This window comes from Cupressus sempervirens, chromosome 11 (genome assembly GCF_028749045.1).
Source record: "Cupressus sempervirens isolate cs-2001-9-10 chromosome 11, ASM2874904v1, whole genome shotgun sequence".
Taxonomy (NCBI): Eukaryota; Viridiplantae; Streptophyta; class Pinopsida; order Cupressales; family Cupressaceae; genus Cupressus; species Cupressus sempervirens.
In genome coordinates this window covers 285053676-285076924 of record NC_143128.1, presented here as the reverse complement: position 1 = coordinate 285076924, position 23249 = coordinate 285053676, and the positions used below count along the sequence as shown (strand labels likewise).

At 37.9% G+C, this 23249-nt stretch overlaps 1 protein-coding gene across 5 annotated transcripts in view; it reads right to left on the bottom strand.

Moving 5' to 3' along the window:
• LOC149529220 (GTP-binding protein-like protein) overlaps positions 1 to 23249 on the bottom strand; it is a 275708-nt gene that overhangs the window by 70118 nt on the left and 182341 nt on the right. For all 5 annotated transcript variants that reach the window (XR_016358646.1, XR_016358645.1, XR_016358647.1 and 2 more), the window contains exons 7-9: positions 21373 to 21519; positions 21244 to 21271; positions 19696 to 19766 (exon numbers count right to left, since the gene is read on the bottom strand). Coding sequence is in view for 2 of the 5 variants with exons in the window: in XM_089809559.1 (XP_089665685.1) it covers positions 19696 to 19766; positions 21244 to 21271; positions 21373 to 21519 (246 nt within the window). In the remaining 3 variants the exon portion in view is untranslated. The remainder of the gene's footprint in view (positions 1 to 19695; positions 19767 to 21243; positions 21272 to 21372; positions 21520 to 23249) is intronic.

Genomic DNA, 23249 nt, shown 5'->3' with positions numbered 1-23249 from the left:
AGGAGATGGGCCGATTGACATCGAGGCAATAAGTCAGGCACCCGAGGCCATTGGTGATGCTTTGTTAGTCGAACCAAATCCAGATTTGGGGAGATGCACTACACCACTATGGTTAAGGCAAATGCTTATGCCAAGAGGCGAGGTGGTAACTGCCGAATAGTTGACGACATCCAAGGATTAATAGAAAAGGGTGATAGCGAGAATCAAAAACAAATGGCGAAGACGGTGGCAAAGGTAATCAGGAGCAACAATAATGGTCATCGAAAGGTTCAGATTGCTATACCAACAATCAATAACACAGTGGATGAGATTGCAGCCCAGGAATATGAGATAGTGGAACACAACTTGGGAAGAAACACAGATAATATGGAATGTGAAGAGATCCAGGAGGGTATGGCTTCAATCAGAGAAAGGTTGAGGAAGGCAAATGAAAGAATTGTAAAGTTGGAGGCCGAGAACAAATATTGGAGAGATTGCCAGCCTATCCAATAGTTGCACCAGCCAGCCCTCCTCAAGATAGCGGGAGCAACCTAGAAGAGATATCAGCTCAGCTACATGAAATCAAGGGTTCGATCTATAATACAATCCAAGATGGGCAAAATTTCTTGCCTTCCTTCATCTCGACATTCCGCTCATTAGTGACTGTTAGAAACAAGTTCAAATTATTTGAAGAAGAGTGGAAGGATTTCCTTCCCATCAAAGATTTAGCTATTCCCAGGCTACAGGCGTTCATTGGGCTACCAGAGGCATATTTGGAGAAGGCCAAGTTGATTGATGAGAGAGGATTGAGTACGGTTGAATCTTGGTTTGTTGCATTGACTACCAGATTTAGAACACTTTAAGAGATACAGAAGGCAGTTGCACAATACAATCCAAGCGTCAACACTTCCATTTCAACCATGATGAGCGACGTTGGGATGGCGCTTGATTTTGAAAACATCAGAGAAGAGGATATCAATGAGACAAGACTTGGATTGAGATTGGATGAGCTAGGAAAGGTTGTGATCAAGAAGAAACATTTGAACACCCTTTCCTCCCGAAATGCTTTCATTGGATTTGCAAAAGAATATGAGAAGGATCATGAGAAGACACTACAAGCAGCAAACAGCGTGATGAAATCAACAGAGCTCAAGATAAAGTACACACCTTGTCCTCTCATGGAAGAAATCAACGAAAGGCTAGCTAGGTTCATTGCCTTAGCTAAAAAAAAGAAAGAAAAAAGGAGAGTTATATTAGAAGATCATTTGATGTAAGCCCAAGTGGCAATTTCTCTTTCTTCTAAGATAGGACAAATGTCTAATTCTGATTGTCCGCCATTTTGGTGTCTTCTCATTGATTGCCACTTTTACACTTTTTTCATTGGTCCATTGACAAGGTGGCGTCTTCTCATTGGCCGATGGGGTGGAAAACTTAATTAGAATTTTTAGGATTCAATCTAGATCGTCGGTTTTGCCTCTTTATCTCTACCGTCGGTTGTACATTTTGGCCTCTATATAAGGCCATTTGCTCTCATTTGTAATAGTCAGAGAAAATTGTTGCAAAGATAATGCCAAAATTCACTATTTCTTTCTCATTGTTGTGATTTCAATGGTGATTAAGAGCCTTTGGTATTATTGCATAGTTTCTATTTCCAAATAGTTAGCATAAAATTTCTTTTCAAGTTGTTAAAGTAAATTTCATTTCAAGTTGCTAAATAAGAGTTTTAAAGTAGATGGATAGTTGAATGGTAGCACTAGTAGATATTTGATAGGGATCAATACTAGACCACTAGCATCCTAGCAGCTTGTTGGGAAGCCTTGTGTGGCAAACTAGTTTATTTTCTTTTGAATCATTGCATCTATGGAAGTGGAACCACTGGTTAACTTTCATTAAATTCGATCCCAGTCCATTTGCTAGTCTTCAGTCCATAGCAGTAGGAGTAGGATAGCAAGAAGTTTAGGACTTAGAATTTAGGAGAGGAGAGTTAGAAAGATACCAGTCGTAAGAACCATTCACCCTCAACCACCGTCACTTTCCCACTAACATCACCTAGCATTCACACCGAACCACCATCTCTATCATCCCACCAAAGTCCAAATCATCCTCAACAATTTGCATAAGGCCGCCTACGTGATTACCAGCAAATCACATCGATAAAACTGAGCGAGTATCCACAAGTGCAAGGAACATTGGAGTTATTCTCATGTCCCATGAGCATTAACTTTTCAAGAGAGGAATTGTATTTTTGATACTCCATATCAGATATTCAATTGCTAATATGTTATGTAGTGGTACAAACTTCACATCAACAACTAGTAATGACCGAGTGACAGTAGAAACTGGTAGAAGCCGAATACCAGCAGAAATTGAAAATTTGCTGAATGAATACAAGGATATTGTTGCAGAAGATATTCCTAATGGTTAACCACCAATAAGGAGTATAAGTCATTGTATGGATCTGATTGCTAGAGCTAGTTTGCCAAACAAACCACTATATAGATTGACACCTAAAAAGAATGAAGAACTTAATAAACAAGTGCATGAGTTGTTGGAGAAAGGTTCGATCAAAGAAAGTTTGAGTCCATGTGTTGTACCTATTGTATTAACACCTAAGAAGAATGGAAAATGGAGAATGTGTACTGATTCCAGAGCTATTAACAAGATCACAGTAAAATATAGGTTTCCCATGTCGAGGATGGATGACATAATGGATTGTTTTAGTGGAGCAATGTATTTTACCAAGATTGATTTGAAGAGTGGTTATCATTAGATCAGAATTAGAGAAGGTGATGAATGGAAGACTGTTTTCAAGACAAAAAATGGTTTGTATGAATAGTTGGTTATGCTTTTTAGTTTGACTAATGCACCTAGTACATTCATGAGGTTGATGAATGAAGTTTTGAAAAGATTCTTAGGTGGGTTTGTGATTATTTATTTGGACGACATTCTAATATTGAATAAGACTAAGGAAGAACATCTTGAGCATGTTAAACAAGTATTGCAGAGATTGAAAGAGGAGAAGTTGATGATTAATTTGAAGAAGTGTTCAATTAGGCAAGAAGAAATTGTATATTTGGGATTTGTGATTTCAGCTGATGGTTTGAAGATGGATCCTGAGAAGGTTAAAGCTATTTTGAAATGGCCTACACTTGAGAATGTGGGTGAGGTAAGATCATTTCATAGTTTGGCTAGTTTCTACAGAAATTTCAGTTATGTTTGTAATGCTATGATTGAGACAATGAGAGGAGATAAAAAGGAATTCAAGTAGACACATGCAGCTGATAAGACTTTTGAGAATTTGATATTGACCCTAATTTTTCTGAGGCATGGAGAGAGTGCAGAGCACCAAATCTAATAGATCACATAAGTAAGTATGATGAATATTTCATTCAAGAAGGTATGTTGTTTAAAGGTATTCAGTTGTGTATTCCAAGAAGTTCTATGAAAATTAATTTGATTAAAGAAAAGCATAGTGGTGGATTGGCTGGACATTTTGGAATTGATAAAGCATTGTGTTTGCTAAAGGAAAAGTATTATTGGCCACAAATGTATAAGAATGTTCAGAAATTTGTAAAGAGTTGTGGAGTTTATCAAGTTGAAAAGGGAGTAAGTCAAAATACTGATTTGTCTACACCTATTATTGTTCCTAAGAAACCTTGGAGTGACATCAATATGGATTTTGTCCTTAGATTGCCTAAAACAGTGAAGGGGTATGATTCTATATTTGTTGTTGTGGATAGATTTTTTAAAATGGCTCATTCGTATCATGTAAGAAGACATCAGCTGCTGAGCATGTTGCTAAACTTTTCTTCAAAGAGATTGTGAGATTGCATGGATTACCAAGAAGTATTATTTCTGACAGAGATAGTAAGTTTGTTGGTTATTTTTTGAAGACTTTGTGGAAGAAGATGGGTACTGAGTTGAAGTTTAGTTCTACATTCCATCCACAGACAGATGCACAAACAGAGGTTGCGAATAGAAGCTTGGGTAATTTAATAAGATGCTTAGTTGAAGACAAGTCAAGTAATTGGGAGATGGTATTGGCACAAACTGAATTTGCATATAATAATTTTGTGAATAGGAGTACAAGGAAGACACCTTTTGAGATTGTTATTGGAATGTAGCCTACAAGAGTATCAGATTTGAGGGATGTTGTTGGTGAAGAAAAGAGAGAAGTGTTGCAGAGGAAGCAATTGCTAATTTTATGGAGTCTTTGCATAAGGAAGTGAAGTTGAGGTTGGAAAAAAGTAATCAAAAGTATAAGGAGAATGTTGATAAGTTTAAAAAAATCATGTTTTGAAGTTGGTGATGAGGTGATGGTTCATTTGAATAAAAGAAGATTTCCTATTGGAACATATAGTAAGCTAAAAACGAAGAAGTTTGGCCCTTGTAAAATGTTGAAGAAGTTTGACAATCGTAATGCTTATGAAGTTGAGTTACCTGATGACATGGATATATCTCCTTTATTCAATGTTGCTGATTTATATAAGTATCATGAGTTAGATGATGAAGTTGTTGTATCAAATGATTATCCTAAGAAGCAGATTGAAAAAGTTGAACAAATATTGGATCAGACGGTTGGCAAGAGTACAAGAAAAAAAGATTACTACGAATATTTGGTGAAATGGAAGAATAGACCAATTGAAGATGCTACATGGATTTCTTGGTCTGAGTTGGATTCAGCTCAGGTTGTGACACTTGCATGATTCAGGAGAATCATTTCCTCAACCTTGGTTGTCTGATGCAGGAGCATCTTGGGTTGCTTTATAATCTTGCACTTTTGTTCATTCTACTAGTTGCTACCGAGTGATTCCTTTGGTTGCCGAGTCCTCTGTGGTTGCCAAGCATTGGAGGATGTCGTGTTCGTAGTTAATGCTGAGTGACTCTTTGGATGCCAAGCTCGTATGACTGTCGAGTGCTAGTGTTTTGTGAAGTCTTCGTTTGCCGAGTTATCTGTGTCTGGTTCCAGTTTGGGCCAACCTTGCTTGTATTTAATTTCATTATAGGTAGTTAATATCAGATGTGAGCTGACTTGTGGCTGTGCATGCATTTAATGTAAGATTTAATTTTGTGATAGTTCGATTTGTGACCGCACAAGTATTTAAGGAAATCTAAGATTGAGTTTTAGGTAGAACAGAGAGGATTGGAATGAAGTGATGTGTCTGGAACTGCGAACTTGAAGTTAGATTGTGAATCTGAAAGTTGTATTTTGCAATTGGTCATAACCAAAAGGCCTTACAACTGGGCATGTATGTTAATTATCTAATGAATATATAAACATCTTGTTCTCTCTCTCCTTGGCATTGTTCTTGTGTTGTGTTTTCCGCTGTGTTAACTCTTGCAAGGTGGTTTGGATAGTTGGGTGTGCCTTTGGCCCTAGTTTTCCTTTCTTCCTACGTCAGGAGTCACAGTCAGAGGAGGATCAACACTTTGATTCGGATGGGAGTAGCAGTCCAGAGGAGAATATCATTCCTAAGGATGATAGATCATTGGCACAATTGACAAGGGCTCAAAAGGCAATCACATTTAGGGTCAGGGATACTATCTAGGGGTAGAAAGTGATCTCTCATTGACACTGGGGCTACACATAACTTCATAGATGCACAACTGGTAATCATGAGAGGTTTACAGACTGAGGAACATGCTGGGTTTAGAGTCGTGGTAGCTAATGGTGACAAATTAATATGCACTCAAAAGATATCTAATCTTCACATCAGGTTTGGAGATGGCTATGAGTTGGAGGATGAGTTCTATGTAGGCGACATAGGAGACTATGATGTCATCCTCCGCATGACATGGATGGCCTTGCTAGTCGAGTTCACACTCAACCTAGCAAAATTGGAGATGAGATTCCAGCATGAGAGAAGAGTTGTTGTACTTAGAGGACTTCGGATGGGAGTTGCAGAGTAGTCTACCTAAGGAGAATGCAAAGACTTTTTATGCCCTAAATGGTATTTGTCATTATGATATAGTGGTATAACTATTTGTGCCCTAAGTGGTATATGTTGATTAACCTGGGTTTCCATATGTTGCCCTGGGCAGATTCTGGTTTCGGAATTTAGGGTATGTAAAACTCAAATTTTTTATTTAGATTTATTGATGATGCTATCAATTGTTGATTATGAAATTTCCATTTAATTGCTTGTAACCGTTAATCTATTTCACATGAACATAACTGTCATAACTGTTTTCTCATGAATATGAAGTAGTAACTATGTTTCTATGATAAGCTAGTTGTTAGTTAAGACCCAGAAAAAGGGGATGTTATAACAGTAGCCTACAATATCTCTTCCTCCCTTCATCATTTGCACCATGTCCTTGCTAAGCACTTCGATTGTCCTTGACTCCCCTTCACTTTCCTCATCGTTGCTACAATCACTCGTTCTCTTTTTGTTCCTTGACATTTTGTTTTCACTCTCAATGTCCACTGCTCAATCACATGCCTCCTTGTATGTGGATAGGGATACCTCCTTCATTTTTCTCCCAATCGATGGAGCTGGCCCTTTTATAAACCATCTTTTCCTTAATTCATCTACTGGTTTGTTTTCCAGCTTCCCTATTGATTCCTTTGGTCTCAGGTGATAGACTCGAGCATTTTCATTCTTACCTTGACATGTATCGTATATTTCCCACCACTTCGTCATCATCTCTTAATAGTCCAAATTCGGCCTCAAATGCTTTTATGAGGTTGATCCATGTTGCCTTGTTTGTGGTTGGAAGGTAGGTGTACCAGTCAATTGGTATGCTTTATAGAGTGGCTGAGAAGGCTTTTAGCCTATAGTTCTCATTTTCCTATCCAGTAGCCTCCCAAATGGTTAAATATGTTTTACAATATTGCATTGGATCTTACGACCCTTCCTTGGAAAACTTTGGGAGTTTTTGTTCGTCTAGTGTGTTCGACATTTTTCTTCCTTGGCCTTCCTGTGTTCTGGAGGTTTGCTCCTCAGAAATTCCTACCTCTTTGCCCAAAAGGTACAAGTATTTGTCTTGTGTCGCTTGGTTGTAAGACCTCTACTCCACCTCATTTTGATATATTTTGGTGGTACTGGTACTCCCACCTTGCTGGAGTTTTCAGCTTTGTGTGCCCTATTGTTACTTTGTCAAAGATGGCTAATCCTTTATTCTACATACTATATTTTCAAATAATTCAGCTAGATCTCCCTCCAAACTTCTTTTTTTGTCCTTGCCTTCGGATTGCCAAGAATACTCTATCTCCCTTTCCCAATTGTCAATGTCCTCTTTGTTTCATGTTGTACCAATTATTGGTTCCTCCTGAATAGCACTCCCATTTGGAAGACCTTACTATTGGTTCTCATTGTTTATGTGGGTGTTGTGGTCTTGTTGGACTTGTTGGGGGAAGTTTCGTAATTTTCCTTACCTTTCCACTTGCTGTTGTATCAGTAAGGATCGTCTTACCTCCTCTTCATTGTCCTTCATGTGTTTCCTTCTGACGTCTCCTATCTTTCTTAGAAAGGAGGGGCATAAATTGCTTGGCTTAGAGTTCATTCGACAGTTACTTGTGTCTCTCGGTTCCTCCTCTCTATGATTCCTTTCAAAAAATCGTTGCAGTACTTGCTGCCTTGTTTGCTCCCCGTGGATAGCCTCTCTTTGTTCTTCCACTTCTACAAGCCTTTGTGCCAGAAACCTTGGAAGACTCTCAAGGAGATCATACACTACTTCATTCATCGTGAGTTCGGCACATACCGAATCAGTGGGGAGAGTCATTTCTTCTGTCTCTCGCCATAAATACTGGCTTACCACCACATCCCATTCTTGAACAAGATCTTGTGTCAATTGATCCTCCCTCATAACTTCTTCTTCAATGTCGTTGTTAGTTATCATCATTTTCTAGTCAAAAGGTCAGCCCATTATGCTTCCATCTTTCCACCTATCTACTTATACCTCGGGATTGTACTAGGAAAGGACACGAGAAATGTGATCTACCAAATATGGAAGAGTACCATACCCTATATGAAAGTAGTCTATATGTCAACTTGTAGAGGTTCCTATACCAAATATGGAAGCTATACATAGTAACTCTATGCCAATGCAATCATGAAACCATACAAATAACCACAACATGCAAAGTACACAAAGATGAAAAAATATCACTATATTGATTGTAACAAGGGATTGCATTACCAGTATTCCCAATATTACCATACCATTCCAATTCCTACTCATCCCTACATATAGTGCTCATGTTGGTTACAAGAACCAACTATCATGATTCTCGGTACATGAGTTTCCCTAATGACTATTAAATACCTTGATTACTTTATTATAGCTTAAAACCATCATTCGCTATCAAGTTGTCTCTTATGATGCTCCCAAGGACCTCTCATAGAAGATCTTCCCTCCAAACATATTGGTTAATTGGCGTTTCCCATAGATATACGAGGCATTGTGTCAACTCATGTTCAACTATGTCTTCCTCTTCTTCGAATGTGTCCAGTTTTTCAATTGGTTGGCCCATTAAACTACCATACTACATATCACCATTGTTCTATGTAGCTTAGATCTCCAAAATTCATACAATGACACCAAAATATTTGCTCCCATAGGAACTTGTTATATTGTGCAAAGTAAACAATAAAATATAATTATACCATACAACAATGCAACATAACAAACACAAACAACATAACATAGATAGAAAAGTGTGTCTTTTAGTCTTGCATGTAATGTATAAAAACTTAATGTTACCCTCTTGAGACAACCCTGGAGTACATATATAGTCCATGGTAGTGGGTTAAGACTACCAACTGTCGGCAACTACCAATAACTACTCGAAAACAAATGTCATTACATTGCCCACTAATCACTAGTAAACACCAGCATTCCGGGACTCTACGAGTCTGCGGCAGAGGCGGACTTTCTGAAGCAATTGGCCTCTAGACTTCGACATGGTCGGGTCCTAGCAGAGTCCAGACTCGCCGAGTCCCGAGCCCAAGACTCTTGCCGGCGGCAAAGGTCATAAAGTGCAAAAAATAAAATAAACAAAGACTTAAGTTGCAATTTTTTGGTTGTTATAACATCTATTTGACCTAAAATGGTCATTCTACCATTTGTTTATGCTTGTGATAGAGAAGAAAGAGTTAGATAAGAGTATTGAGGTTTTGTGTAAGAAATTAGTAAACCAGTTGGCTCTCTCGTATCAATCATTGATGGTTTGTACAACTTTGTAGCTTGCACTTAAGCATTCAAAGGACCTTAAGGAAGCATCTGGAGGAGGCTTCTACAAACTTATTTGCATTTCCAACTATTTGCCTTTGTGCTAAGTTGAAGACATAAGCAACAAGTTGCATTTCTTGTGTTGTTTTCTAATATGTTTTACATTCATATTTTTTACTTCTCATTTTGTTTACATTTGTTTTAGTCTCTACTTTTAGTATCTACTATTTAGAATCTAGATTTATTCTAATTTATCTTGATGACAAAGTAAGAAGGCCCTAAAGTTTATAAATCTGATTTGATGCTAACTTTTTTCTATTTATAATATATTCATATTGCAGCAGCAAATAAATTGACATCATGCCTCAGGGTGAGACTTCTACAAGCGGAACTAGGCCTGCATTTAACCCTGATGTAGACCTAGCTGCAATAGCAAGCGATAGGGCTTGGAAACATGCCATCCTGAGCCACAAAAAGGGAGTTGTTACATGTTGGCATTGTGGGGCAATATATAACAGGGGAGGCATAAGTAGATTGAAATATCACTTGGCACATATACCTAGACATGATGCTAAAATATGCAATGATGTACCCCAAGATGTTATGCAATACATGCAGACTTTTCTAAAGATTAAAATGGAGAAAAAAGCATTGAAAAAGAAGAAATGGCACAACTAGCCCAACAGGGATCTTCTAGTTTTTGCTCTCCATTATCCCCTACTCCAACTATGGATGCAACTACTTCTATGAGTGTGACCATTAGACCTCGCATTCGTAAACAAAGATCAACACTTGATTCTATGTTTGTTTCACACACAGCTCCAGGTGCACAACCATCGCTTGAGAGCATGAGTTGGAACAAGGAGAAGCATGATTATGCAAAATTGGCACTTGGAGACTTCTTCGTCTACAAAAACATTTCGTTCAATGCAGCAAGGTACTTATTTATTTAAATTTAAATTTATGTCTTACTTTTCTTGCTTTCAAGTTTCAACTTTCAAGAGACAATAATATGCTTATTTTGTTTATTTTAATTTGTATTTTGTTTTCAAATTTAATTATGATATACTAATTTGTTTAACTTTAAATTTTATTTTATTTGTTTTAGGTCCCCTTATTGGCAAATTGCAATCGGTATTGTTACTAGTTGTGGTCTGGGGCTCAAAGCCCCTAGTGCTAACGAGCTAGGAGGCCCTATTTTGACCCAAAGGGTGGCTGATGTACAAGGTGCAATCAAGGAGCAGCGTGAGGTGTGAGGTGTGGAAGACGAAGGGTTGCACCATCATGACTGATGGTTGAACACTACTCAACTTTCTTGTCTCCTCATCAGGTAATTGTACTTAGACAGTAAAATTTAGAAGTGGAACTTGTACTTAAGTGATTAAGTTTATAAATTATGATTCATCATTGATCATTATACTAATTTGTTTCTTTTTCTTCAGGTGCCATGGTTTTTTTGAAATCAATTGATGCCTCGGGAAAAACAAAGAATGTTGAATATCTTTGTGAGGTAATGGATGAAGTGATAAAAGACGTGGTTGAGGAGAATGTGGTGCAAATAGTTACAGATAATGCAGCAAATTATGTTGCTACAGGAAAGCTTCTTATGGAGAGACACCCTCACATATTTTGGATCCCTTGTGTTACTCACTGCATTGACCTCATGTTAGAGGATCCTGGTAAACTCCCTTGGATGAAAACAATTATAGAGCAAGGAAGTTGAGTATGCAAATTCATATATAATCATACATAGGTCCTCAATCTCATCAGGAAATACAATGACCAAAAGGAGTTGTCTCGTCCAGGGGTCACCAGATTTGCAACAAATTTTCTCACATTGAAATCTTTGTTTGATTCAAAGGGAGGTTTGAGACGAATGTTTGTTAGTGAGGAGTGGATTACATCATCATATGCAAAAACCACTGCAAGGATTGATGCAGCGGATCGCGTTTTTGATGAGGCTTCCTTTTGGATACCGATCGTTGATATTGTGACAGTAATTTTCCTTTTTGTCCTCATTTCAACTCTTTTTCTTTATGAAATTATGTTATAAATTATTGCTCATTTTTTAAAGAAAAAAACTTGGTTGTTTCTCTTCCAATTCTATTGCTTTTGCTACTCTAGAATTAAGTTGCCAATTTGGAGTTTCTCTTTTATATTTGTTTAGGCAGGAATCACGATGAGCTTTCGCGTGACCTCCTACGATGAGCTTTTCGTCTGCCACGAGCACCATCTCCACTCTACCGTGGCTCCATGGCTCCTTCTCTAATACCTTTCGTGACCTCCGTCTCAGTCCTTTGTCGGGTTACAGAGGGTCAAAAAGATTTATGCCATGATCGACAATTTTCTGGTGTTTTTTGGTGTCAGGTTTATGTATACGCGCGTTTTGATTTCTTCCTTTGTGGGTTTTTGTATACGCGGTGACTGCATCCTTTCTGTGGCTCTTCTGCTAGTGTTTGTGCCCTATCTACCCTACTTGCGATTCATCTTGCTAATTATTATCTTTGCCTGTCAACTATCTCTTCTCTTTTGTGGCGGATAATATAGGGTTTCTTGACCAGTTGTTGCAGATTGTTGATGCTCCTACTCCCTCCTCCTACTCCTTCCTCCTTCTGTCCCATTTGCGTTTGTGACACATTTCTGACGGCTCTGCAGATATCTTACTGTGGTGTGGCGTTCTCTACCTGTGTTTTCCAGCGGCTTTTGCGACATATATATACACAACAATAGTACCTACTAGTTTCTGTGCTAGGATTCTCCTTGGTATATCCATTGGCTCTTACTATGACCACGGGAGATAATTGCCCTACCTAGATTCAAACTCTAACATACCAGAGGCTATGCGATAGATTGCTTAGGCTGGAAACTGATAACACCAAGCTAAGAGAACAGGTCATGACTTTGACAGCGAAACTTTTAGACCTCAAACAGTCAACTGAATTGAATAGCAAACATTTCTCAGACACCTTCATCTCTAAAACAGCAAGGCTGAAATCTAATATTGAGGTTGTTATTGAACAATTGGACGGGCTGGACAAAATCAAGGAACAACAAACCGAAATGGCTACAATGCACTCTTCTCTAATTGCGGAGACTGAACAAAAAGTGATATCATGGGCTTCGATTTACACTAACACGGATACTACTACACCTAGGCTGAGTATAGACAAAATTGTCCAGGGTAAGATTGATGATGAACATGTGCAGCATGCACATGAGTTGAATCTGCAAGTTCGAGGTCTCTTACCCACTCTCGATCCTATGGCTGCAGGGCAGTCTTTTCTCTTAGATCAACTTGATATTTCTGATATTACCTTGGACAAGTGTTGGTTTGGCACGGATGATATACTTTTCATCATATTCTTCTCATTTTCCGATAGGCTTCATACCCTTAGAGCGAAGAGAAAGTTGTTTTCTCTCCCCTCTAAAATTTATCTAGATGAAGATCTTATTAAGGCACAGATTACAGAACTCAAACAAGCTCGGGGAATTGTGGCAAATGCTAGGCGGGCTAGGAAATGGGTTGTTATTAGGAATCTTAGAGCTGTGGTTCATGATTCTCCTCCTAGTGATTGGGTAGAGATGACAACCTCCAAACCGGCTTGACGGTTTTTGACAGCAGTCTGTCAAGAGGAAGCCCCCTTCTCTTCTTGTCAACAGTTGGAATGGTAATGGCTCTTTATGGTTATTACCCAGTCTTTTTCAAGATGCGGTGGGGTCCTCAGAGATTTTGGCCGTTATTGAGACTCATGAGAGCCCCATGCGCCCTCTTCCAGGATATCTTGGTTATCAGTGGTTGTCTGTTAGTTTGCAGAGATGAGGTCTGGACTTCTAGTGGGGCCTGTGGGTCTGGGGGTATGGCTTCCTTGGTACATGATGATATTTTCAATCTCACTTTAGTTGTTCACTCTGACAACTTTGCCAGATTTATGTGGGTCCGGATTGGTCACCAGAAACACCGACAGAGAGATATTTTTATTGTTGTTTGTTATTTTCCATCGACCTCCTCTCCTTATGCCATTCATGACCCAGAGAATGGAGATCCTTTCTGTGACTTTCAGGAGAGCATTTCATAGTTTGCGACTTTAGGTGATATTATTATTCTTGGAGACTTCAATGCTCGAACCAAGGATCTTTAGACTCCTTTGCATGATCGTGGTTCTGATTCGAATTGCACTTCTGAGTTAGACCTAACTACTATGGGACTTCAATGCACCTCAAAGGATGTTCTTGGACTGCTCTCAGGTTATGGCCATCACCTCCTACAGCTTTGTGTCTTCTGTGTTGTTGATTCTAAACGGCTTATCCTTCTGGGATCGGACCTCTTTACTTGCTAGCTGCCCTGTGGTAGTGCGAGTGTTGTGGACTGTCATCTCCTCTCCCTCCTTCATTTCTTCCATTCGCAGTTTCACCATTTCGCGTCTTCCCTTGGCTGATCATGCTTTTCTTAGCATTTCTATTTGCATTTCACCCCACTCGTCGCACACCTCCCAGCTTTCTCATGGCCCGACTGATACCGTCTCCCTTCCTGCTCACTTTAATTACCCCGAGAGTGATTGTGAGCTCTTTATTTACCACCTTAGGAGACATCTAACACATGCTAGTTTTAGTGAGTCATTTGCTGCCTCTAACATGTTTGATTCACTAGCCTCTGCCATCTAGGATTCTGCTCTCCTTTCTATTCCTCATCATTCCCCTCCCTCTCTCAAAGCTAAGCATCAGAATACTTGTCCTATGAATAAATGGTTTGATTGCAAAGCTTTCCATCACTCTGTTCGCGTCGCCTTTGAGACTCAGTCTCCTACCTTCACCCATCTGCGCCCTTCGTCCCTCTGTTTTCCTCGTCATAAGAAACGTTATTTTGCCTCTTTTCAGTGTAGAACCCTTTGCTCCACACTTATTCAGAATCCCCAGATCTTTTGGCGTACCCTTTTCCCTCGATGCTCCTCCCCATCCTCCACTCTCGACTACCATTCTTTGACCTCCCATATCATTACGCTTTACGACATTCCTAGGCAGCCACCTCTACACTCCACTCCACCTCCTTACTGCCATTTGTTCACCTACTCTAGTATTATTGAGGCCATCAGATCTCTGAGATGCAACAGAGCAGCAAATGAAGAGGGTTTCCAAGAAAAACTTTTCAAGCTTGGTGCTTCAATTCTTGGATCTTATCTTCCTACACTCTTTAATAGAGTGGTGTGCACTAGGTTTCCTGAGTCCTAGTCTAGACATGTGGTTTACCCTATTTATAAGTCGGGGCCTACTTCTGATCTAGGTAACTACAGGACTATTATGATCAGACATACTTTTGCCAAACTTTATGCCACTGCTCTGAACACCATGTTATCTAGTGAGCTTGATAGAAGAGGTTGTAGAGCTAAAAGGCAGGCTAGTTTTCATGCAAACTATCAAACTATGGATCATGTATTCATGCTACGGGCTATCACTGAGGAGGCTAGGCACCACTCACAGAAGGTCTATTGTTGTTTTGTGGACTTTTGTAAGGCTTTCGATTATGTTCCTAGATTGGCTTTATTTCAGAGACTAGAGGAGATTGGGATTTCAGATATGTTGTAGATTGTTATTATGAGACTTTATGAGAGGGTAATAGGTAGGCTCAGGACTCCGGCGGGCTTTTCTATTCTGATACAAAGTGCCATTGGGGTGAAGCAGGGCTTCCCTTTTTCTCCTACACTATTTGGTGTGTATATTGATGAGTTAGAGGATTTCCTTGTGAAATCTTCTCAACCAGGAGATGGGTGCTATTTGCATCAGGTCTTGATCTTCATTCTCCTTTTTGCTGATGATGTGATTCTCTTGGCCTCTTCTCCCAATAGCTTACAGAGACTCCTTGATGGTCTGGCTTCCTTTTGTGATCGGCGGCAGCTGGTGGTCAATTTGTCTAAGACTCGGGTCATGGCCTTCAACTGTTTAAAGACCTCTCATCTTCATTTCTTCTTTCAGGGCCAGGAGGTTGAGATTACTCCCTCCTATATGTATCTTGGTGTGAAGTTCTCTGGGCCGCACTTCAGCTTGAGACCAGCTATTCAGTCCAGAGTCAGTAAGGGTATGGGTTCCCTCGCTTCGCTGGAAAGACAATGCTTCAGGCATCATTTCCAGGATATTTTGTCCAAGTTGTCCCTTTTTGACTCCTTGTTTCATCTGACAGTTGTCAATAGTTTGGTTGTTTGGGGGCCTTCTCTTATTGCTTCTAATTGGGCTTCTATTGAGCGGGTTCAGACGTTGATGTTACAACCTATCATAAGATGTCACAGACTCACCCCTCACAACATTGTCTTAGCTGAGTTTAGAGCTCATCCTCTCAGACTTGCTGCTATTTTTGACTTGATCTGGTTTCTTCATCGGCTTCGTGGTTTTATTGAGTCGAGTGTTCATCAGCACAGATACTCTCATCTAGCATACTATTCCTCTTTGAGATTATGTGATCTGACACCTCTAATAGATATCGTTGTTGGTATGCCCAAGCCACCTCTTTGTTGGGTTCAATTGGTATTGATATTGACCGTCTTCCTCCTCACTAGTTTTCACTTGATGCTCTTGCCCATCTTCTCCCCTCACGTCAGGAATTGAACGAGCATGTCAGACAGGATATTTATAGACAGTACATTACCACTACCTAGATGAGTCCCCTGGGAGGTGTCCGACCGAGGATGGCCTTCTATGCTGAGCATTTTCTTGAGATTCAGGATGGTATTATTGTTCGTCCTACTTATCTCTATCAGCGCTGGAATCATGCCTTACGATTTTCTTTAGGCTCATTCAAAGTTGGTTCTCACCGCCTCAGGGCCAGATCGATCACCATATGGATCGGGCTGATCGGGTATGTCAGTTGTGCACTTTGGTAGAGGTTGAGACTGAGATCCACTTCATTTTTTGATGTCCTCTTTACTATGAGATCAGAGGGAGATTTTACTGCCTTTTCAAAGACTATTCTTCTCTTTCGATGTTCTTCAACTATATTGATCAGCGGTGTCTTGCACTTTATCTTCAGGAGGCCACCCACCTTCATGAGATTACCCTACAGTCTTTTTTACCTTAGAGGCGTACTTCAAATCAGCTCATTATTGCCTTTTTCTCTCCCTTGTCTCCTCCATGGGGTTTGAAAAGGCCTTCCAGTACTTCTCATTCTAGATCGGTTAGACATTGCATCAATCTCTCCAGACAGTGACAATCCTACAGCGGCTCTACATGGCATTCTAAGACTATGGACCATCCAAGGGTTTACCCCTCTATTACTAATTTCTTTGTGATAAGGACCCTCAGTTCCTTACCTTTGTCTTCTTTCTTGTTTTGTTCCTTACTTTTGTTTCTTCTCAGTTATCGTTCGATGCTTCTGCTTGGCTGTCTCTTCTGTTTGTATGCTCAATCCTATAAAACTTGTTGGTTTCTCATGGACATTAATATTATTATCTTATCTTATCTTATCTTACCTTATCTTATCCTCCAACTTTCATAATGATTGTTGTTCGTAAAGCCACTTCTTGTTCTCCTACGAACTGTTGATGGAGAGAAGCCCTCAATGGGCTACATTTATGAGGGCATGGATAGGGTGAAGGAGGTCATTCGCTCTTTTTTTGCAGGGAATTGAGATAGTTATGGGCCTATATGGGATGTCATTGATAGAAGTTGGCACAATCTACTTCACAGGCCTATACATGCAGTGGCCTACTTTCTTAATTCAGCATACCAATTCAACCCACATTTCAAGGTTGATGATGAGGTGTGGAGTGGCCTCTATGATGTTGCAAAGAGAATGTCACCTAATTCAAGAATTGGAACAATTGTAGTCCATGAAATTGAGCTGTTTAAGAAAGCTCAAGGGGACTTATTTGCACAGGAGTTGTGCAAGAAAAATAAGACAGAACTGATGCCTGGTAAAAATCTTTGATTCTACATCCTAATTTATAATTATATTACCATTTTAATTTAATAAAGTCAAAGTTATTGAATTGATTTAAAATTTTCTTGTTTCAGATGCATGGTGGGAGATGTTTGGCACTAAGGTGCCAAATTTACAGAGGATTGCAATTCGCATCTTGAGCCAGTCATCTAGTGCATCAGGATGCGAACATAATTGGAGTCTGTTTAAGCATATACACTCGAAAAAGCGCAATAGGTTGGCATTGAAAAAATTGAATGATCTTGTCTTTTTTAACTATAACCTTCGCCTTCACCATAGACAGATCCTAGACACCAATACATCACTAATTGTATTAGAGAATGTTGATCCACATGCAGAGTGGAACACAGAGATTTTTTATCGTGTCTTCAGTGATGAAGACGAAGAGTGGGTTGATCAGGTGGATCGGGAGGCTAAGGTAGCAGTGATAGCAATCAAGGAGGCTAGAGTACAAGGCGATAGAGTGCAGGACCCTAAGGCTAGGAGTGATGGATCCGAGTTTGATGATGAGGATTATATGGGTGAGGATGAGGATGAGGTTCAGCCTCAAACACAAGGAGAGAGGATGGCTCTATAGTCTTCCATGACTTATCTTAGACGTACTCGTAGGAGGACATAGGCTAGTATGAGCCTTAGTCTTCTACTATTCTACACTCTAGTTGTTATTTTGATATATGTTTTGAAGTTTTGATACCATGGATTTCGTAATCCATGAATATTGTAGACATTTAACACTGCAGTGATACTATGTTTATTACTTTATATTGTGTTATTAAATTTTTTTCCTTCAGAAATTTGCTTTTATACTTTTGTGATCTATGCAAAATTGTGTATGTGTATTAAATAGCTTTTATTTATCTCAATTATTGTGTATTTGATGTTAATTGACTAAAAGATGAATGAAAAAATCTTAAAATCCTTTAAAATCTTTGACTTTCATGGGTTTTTCAATTTTCCAAGTCTAGTCACCGAGTCTGAGTCCGAGTCTGATTTTGACTTTCCGAGTCAGAGGCGAGTCCGAGTCCTGTAACTATGGTAAACACATTATTTTTAAAGATGGCATGACTAACGACTTAACTATCTTTTAAAAACATTTTATAAATTTATTGACTCTTTTAACTCCAAAAAATGATTTAATTTACTTTTACAACATTTCCAATACTAAAGTCACTTTTTAGTGCCCCGTCCTTTAAAACTTTCCAAACTCTTTTTGATGAGCTATAACTCACACGTGTCCAAAGAATGTATTCATTGAAAAAGGAAACCTTTGTGAAAATAATTAAAATTCAACTCAATATTACACCCAATTAGTGGAAATAGCAAAAAGCATTGGCATTAAAAATTTGACTGTGTAGGACTGATCCTAATGATAAACGGGCCCGACTGTGCGCCTTACTAAAAAAAATAGACACTCGCTCCAAAATCCTTGGAGCCCAAAACAAAAGCTGAAAATAACATTTGAAAAGCATCATATGATGTGTTACAACCATCTCAGTTCACCGGTACATCATGATCAAATAACCCATTTGAACTGCTGAAACAAACCCAGAAAGTCAACAACAATTACAATGCTAAACCTAAAAATGGGGACATTGCACATGCCTCAAAATTCAAATAAAGACTAGAAAATGTGATTGTAGAGCAAAAATATTTCATTTTTCCCTTGACTATTGCTTTATGTTGTCAAGTTTTGTCGAGTTTTCCCTAAGTTTTAAAGTGTGGGGTCTGCTAAGTATGTATTGAGCCCAACTTTGTAAATTTTGAATTGGACTCATAATACATGTCTTATTGATCACGCACATGTTGGTATGACCAAAATTGCATTGTATATTAATTTTCATTGTAATGACTTTTTTCTCATGGATTTTCATTTGGAATAAGAAGTTGCAATACTTTCTCCTAAAAATCTCAAAATTATACTATTCAAGAAAAAAATTGGGCATAGATTGAAGTAAACATGGCCTTATTACAAATGGACTTTTAACATAATCTAGTTATGCCTCAAAAAATAATACAAACATTTACTTCACAATGGAAAGACTTACACCCACATTCAGCTTCATTTTATAGCTGATATGACTAGCCATACAAGTCATAGGCATATGTTTAAAAAATTATCAGACCATGCACACATTAAGTGTATTTGTTCGTCCGCTCAGAAGCTCACATGAACATATATCTTGACAACCTTTTCATGTCCCTTTATATCCTACTGTTTATAGTCGTATATATGATTTGATCGGAAGCTTCAATAGCACTAGGATTTAGTATTTCAACTGGCACATGAATGAACATTAATTGATTATTAGTCATACTCTAAATAGGTGCACATCATCATCCCACATGTATAATACATGCCACAACTTTATAAATTACTTTTGAGTTTAAAGAGAGCAAATTTGTAGTAGTAGTTAAAAATCTGAATAATATGAAACTATTGTTCCTGTATTACAGTATTAGTAGTGATGAGAAGAATATCAAAACAGCCATCTAGATCAGATTCGGCACAAATGGTTGATTTTTTACCTACAATAAATTATTATTCCTAAGACCATATCCTTTACTGATCTTATCATCTAACTATCACAGAAGTGAAACAAAATGAGAAGTTATCTTACTGTCTCTGCACATATGAATCCCTTTTCAAAATCAGAATGGATCACTCCAGCTGCTTGTGGTGCTGTCATCCCTGTAATGCAAACCAGAAAACAAGTATAGATATGATGTATTTTTTAGTTTTAAAAATCCTTTCTTATTTTCAATTACTGCACTCCAAGTTCTTTAGAGAAAGATGACAAAAAAACATAATAGTGCTCCAACTTCATAGTTATTTTAAGGCCTAGCCAGTAAAATTCAAGAGAACCTAACTTAGAGCTTTCAAATGAATATAGTTGTGATCCATACAAACAAATCTAAAATTTAACTACATCAATATGTGTGTGTGTGTGACACTTAACAAGTATATAACACGGTATTAAGCTCAGTACATCCAAAAATAGATGATAGTCCATAATGTCCCTATTACTTCTCAAGGTCTCCTAGTATAACCGTATATTGGCCGATTCCAAGAACAGATACATTGCATATGGTCTTTGTATATTGTACTAGCCTTATCAATATAAGTGAAAGGTCGTGCCTCTCCATCATATGCTCTGGAGAATTTCTAACCCTTCGCAATTGACCCTCTCTTGAAAAAAAATCAAAACACATCATGATCCCAGTCCTTTCAAAAAGTATATTGTACAACCTTTCATAATCACAACCATTTCAAAAAGTCACAACCTTTCATAATCACAATCATTTCAAAAAGTCACAACCCTTCATAGTTAGAATCCTTTCAAAAAGTCATAATCATAGTCCTTTCAAAAGTCACGATACTTTATAATTACAGCATTTATGAAGAGTCACAAACATTCAAAATTAAGACCCTTTTGAAGAGTCACATCCTTTCAATATCATTGATACATTTTCAAAAAGCCCTTCCTTAATTTCTTCACATTACTTTCCTCTTCCATTATTTCTTTTTTTACGCTTATATTTTCCTCTGCATACTTCCCTCTTCCAAATGAACTCCCCTCCCTTTTATATCTTATTTGGAAGGAGTCACCACTTTATTAAATATCTCTTGACCTTTCACTAGATTTAATTAGTTTATATTATTTTATTTTATATTATTTATTTCTTTATTTAATGTTTGTTATCATTTATTATTAAATCCTATTTAGAAAGGTAAAATAGTTTTTTAGAATGTTTCTTGTAGTTAGTTTTATTTATTTCTTCCTTCATGGTAATTTTATTATTTGATTCTTATTTATTTTTATATCTTATTGCAAATATTATTTTACTAGTGATAAATTATAACATATGTTATCATTTATATTATTATATTTATATTTTACAATCATTTCTTATTTTCTATTTAATATATGATTTCAATTTTCATTTTTTATTTATTAACATAATATAATTTCAAATATAATAATATTTCAATTATATTAGTATATTACTATTACAGAATAGATCACTTCATTTTCTCTCTTATTATAGTTTTTATTCACTAAGATATTATTCCAAAATGGGGACATCACATCATCTCAAAAGCCAAAACAGAAGAAAAAAGGGAGAAGTGATATGATTCAATTACAAATTCAAAAGAGCTAACTAACCTGCAATTATTGTCCATGCTTTACTCTCCTGCAAAAAATTGAATAAAATTGTGATACGCTTAGTTTCCAGATGCCCAAGCTTTACAAAGAAAGCAATAATGTACCAGAACAACTATTTTAAAACTGTACCTTTTCTCCAGAGGTGAAATAGGTACGTAGACCCAAAAGATTATATGTTGCTCTTATTAGAGATCCTAGTCCTCCTTCACTAACTCCAAGAGATTTCAGAAACTCGGATCTCTCTTCTGGCTGAAGCTCAGTTAATTCAGCCTCTACCTGTAGCATGGTAAAGACTTGTCATTGACATCATCCATTTCATGCATTTGTATGGAAATCAAGTGACAAATACATATATTCATATATTGAGACAATAATAAATATTAACAAAAAACAACTCAATATCCTTTTGGAACTAATTCATGCAGTTTTCAACTTTCTTGCGATAAACTATTAACTTGTTAAAAGAATTTTGTTGGTATCAAACAAAGCACAACCATTTAAAATAAGATATTCTAAATGCATCTTTTCTTATACAAACCAATGAAAATTGTACTTTACTATTTAGTGTAAATTTTCTGTCATTAAATATCTTTTAACATATAAAACAGAACAAAATATGTAGCACCACGAAGGTTGTTCTGCTGCAGTAGTTCCCAAGATATACAGATCAAAGTGTTTTTCTATAGTATGGAACATGACTTGTTCTTAAAGAAAACTATCTTAATTGTATTGGCTCAATCAGGCCATTGTTGAGGTTTGAATTTGTCAAATGCAGGGGAGTCGTCTTTTTTCCTTGTAAATAAAAGCTTCCAAAGTTGTTCTTTAAAATAATGGGCCATGTGAGCCCGTGCATGTTTCTTTTAAGCTTGTGAAGAGTCAGTTTAGTCCAAGTGTAACAAGGAAAGAGAATCATGACAATTGATTCTAGCGCTATCTACAAATATAAGAAGGTACCTTGGTCAATGTTTCAATGGTAAATAAAGAATTTGAGTTCTTCAAGTCATTATCTGGAAGTTCAATGGGATTGGATTCCTTTTGACAACTTCATGACGTGATTTTTCACACCACCCCGAGCTCTAATACATGTACAAAAACTAGAACACAATACTATCGAATGGCTTATTCAAGGCAACATTACAACAAGGTTCATCCTTCATATAGATTTCTTTAAAATCTAATCAGTAAACATAAATGTGACCCTTGTCCTATATTCTAAATGAATTTGGATTTGATTGAGGGAAGACTGGGTATCATCTGGCCATCTCATGACAGCAATCCTATTGGCAGGTCTGCTACACTGTCTAGGGAAGTTTAGTATTCTGCAAGCATCTCTCAACAGGGAGCATGTTCTCCACTGCATTGAGGGCAGATCAAATTTAATTGCCAACTACCGCCAGCTGATCAGGCTATCATTCGCAATAATATATTTTCAAAGCATCTGATTCCCTTGTTGGCCCAACTTCAGGCAGAGCACCCCTGAATAAGAGTCAAACGCTTCTGTCCATCATGCAGGTTCCACCGCGCACTCCATTCCCCACAAATATTGTTACTTTCGTCCATGAGACTGTTACATCTAATAAGATGTCTCGTATTGCCCCAAGATGTCCATATGGACTTAAAAGCATTAGAGCATGCCCCATTTATGTCAAAAGTGCCAACCATAAGGTCATTGACATGCAGACCTTTCCAAGAGGAGGCTTTCAAATGGTTGCCCTAGCTATATTATTTCTTACAAGTACTCTCCATAGCTCCTCCCCTTGAGAAGCTTTGGCTACCCACTTGATGGCTAGAGCAATACCCTATATCCTCAAGTCCTTCAAGCCCAACCCTCCCAGCTCTTTCCTCAAAGTACAAAGTAAACCATTTCCATCTCACAACAAGTCTCCTTTACATCTCCTTTCCATCAGACCGTAAAAAGTCTGTAATGGTATATGATGACAGTATCCTTCGACAGACTTGGAGCTTTCCAGCCATAGATAGGTATTGTTTGTTCCGCTTTATTGTCA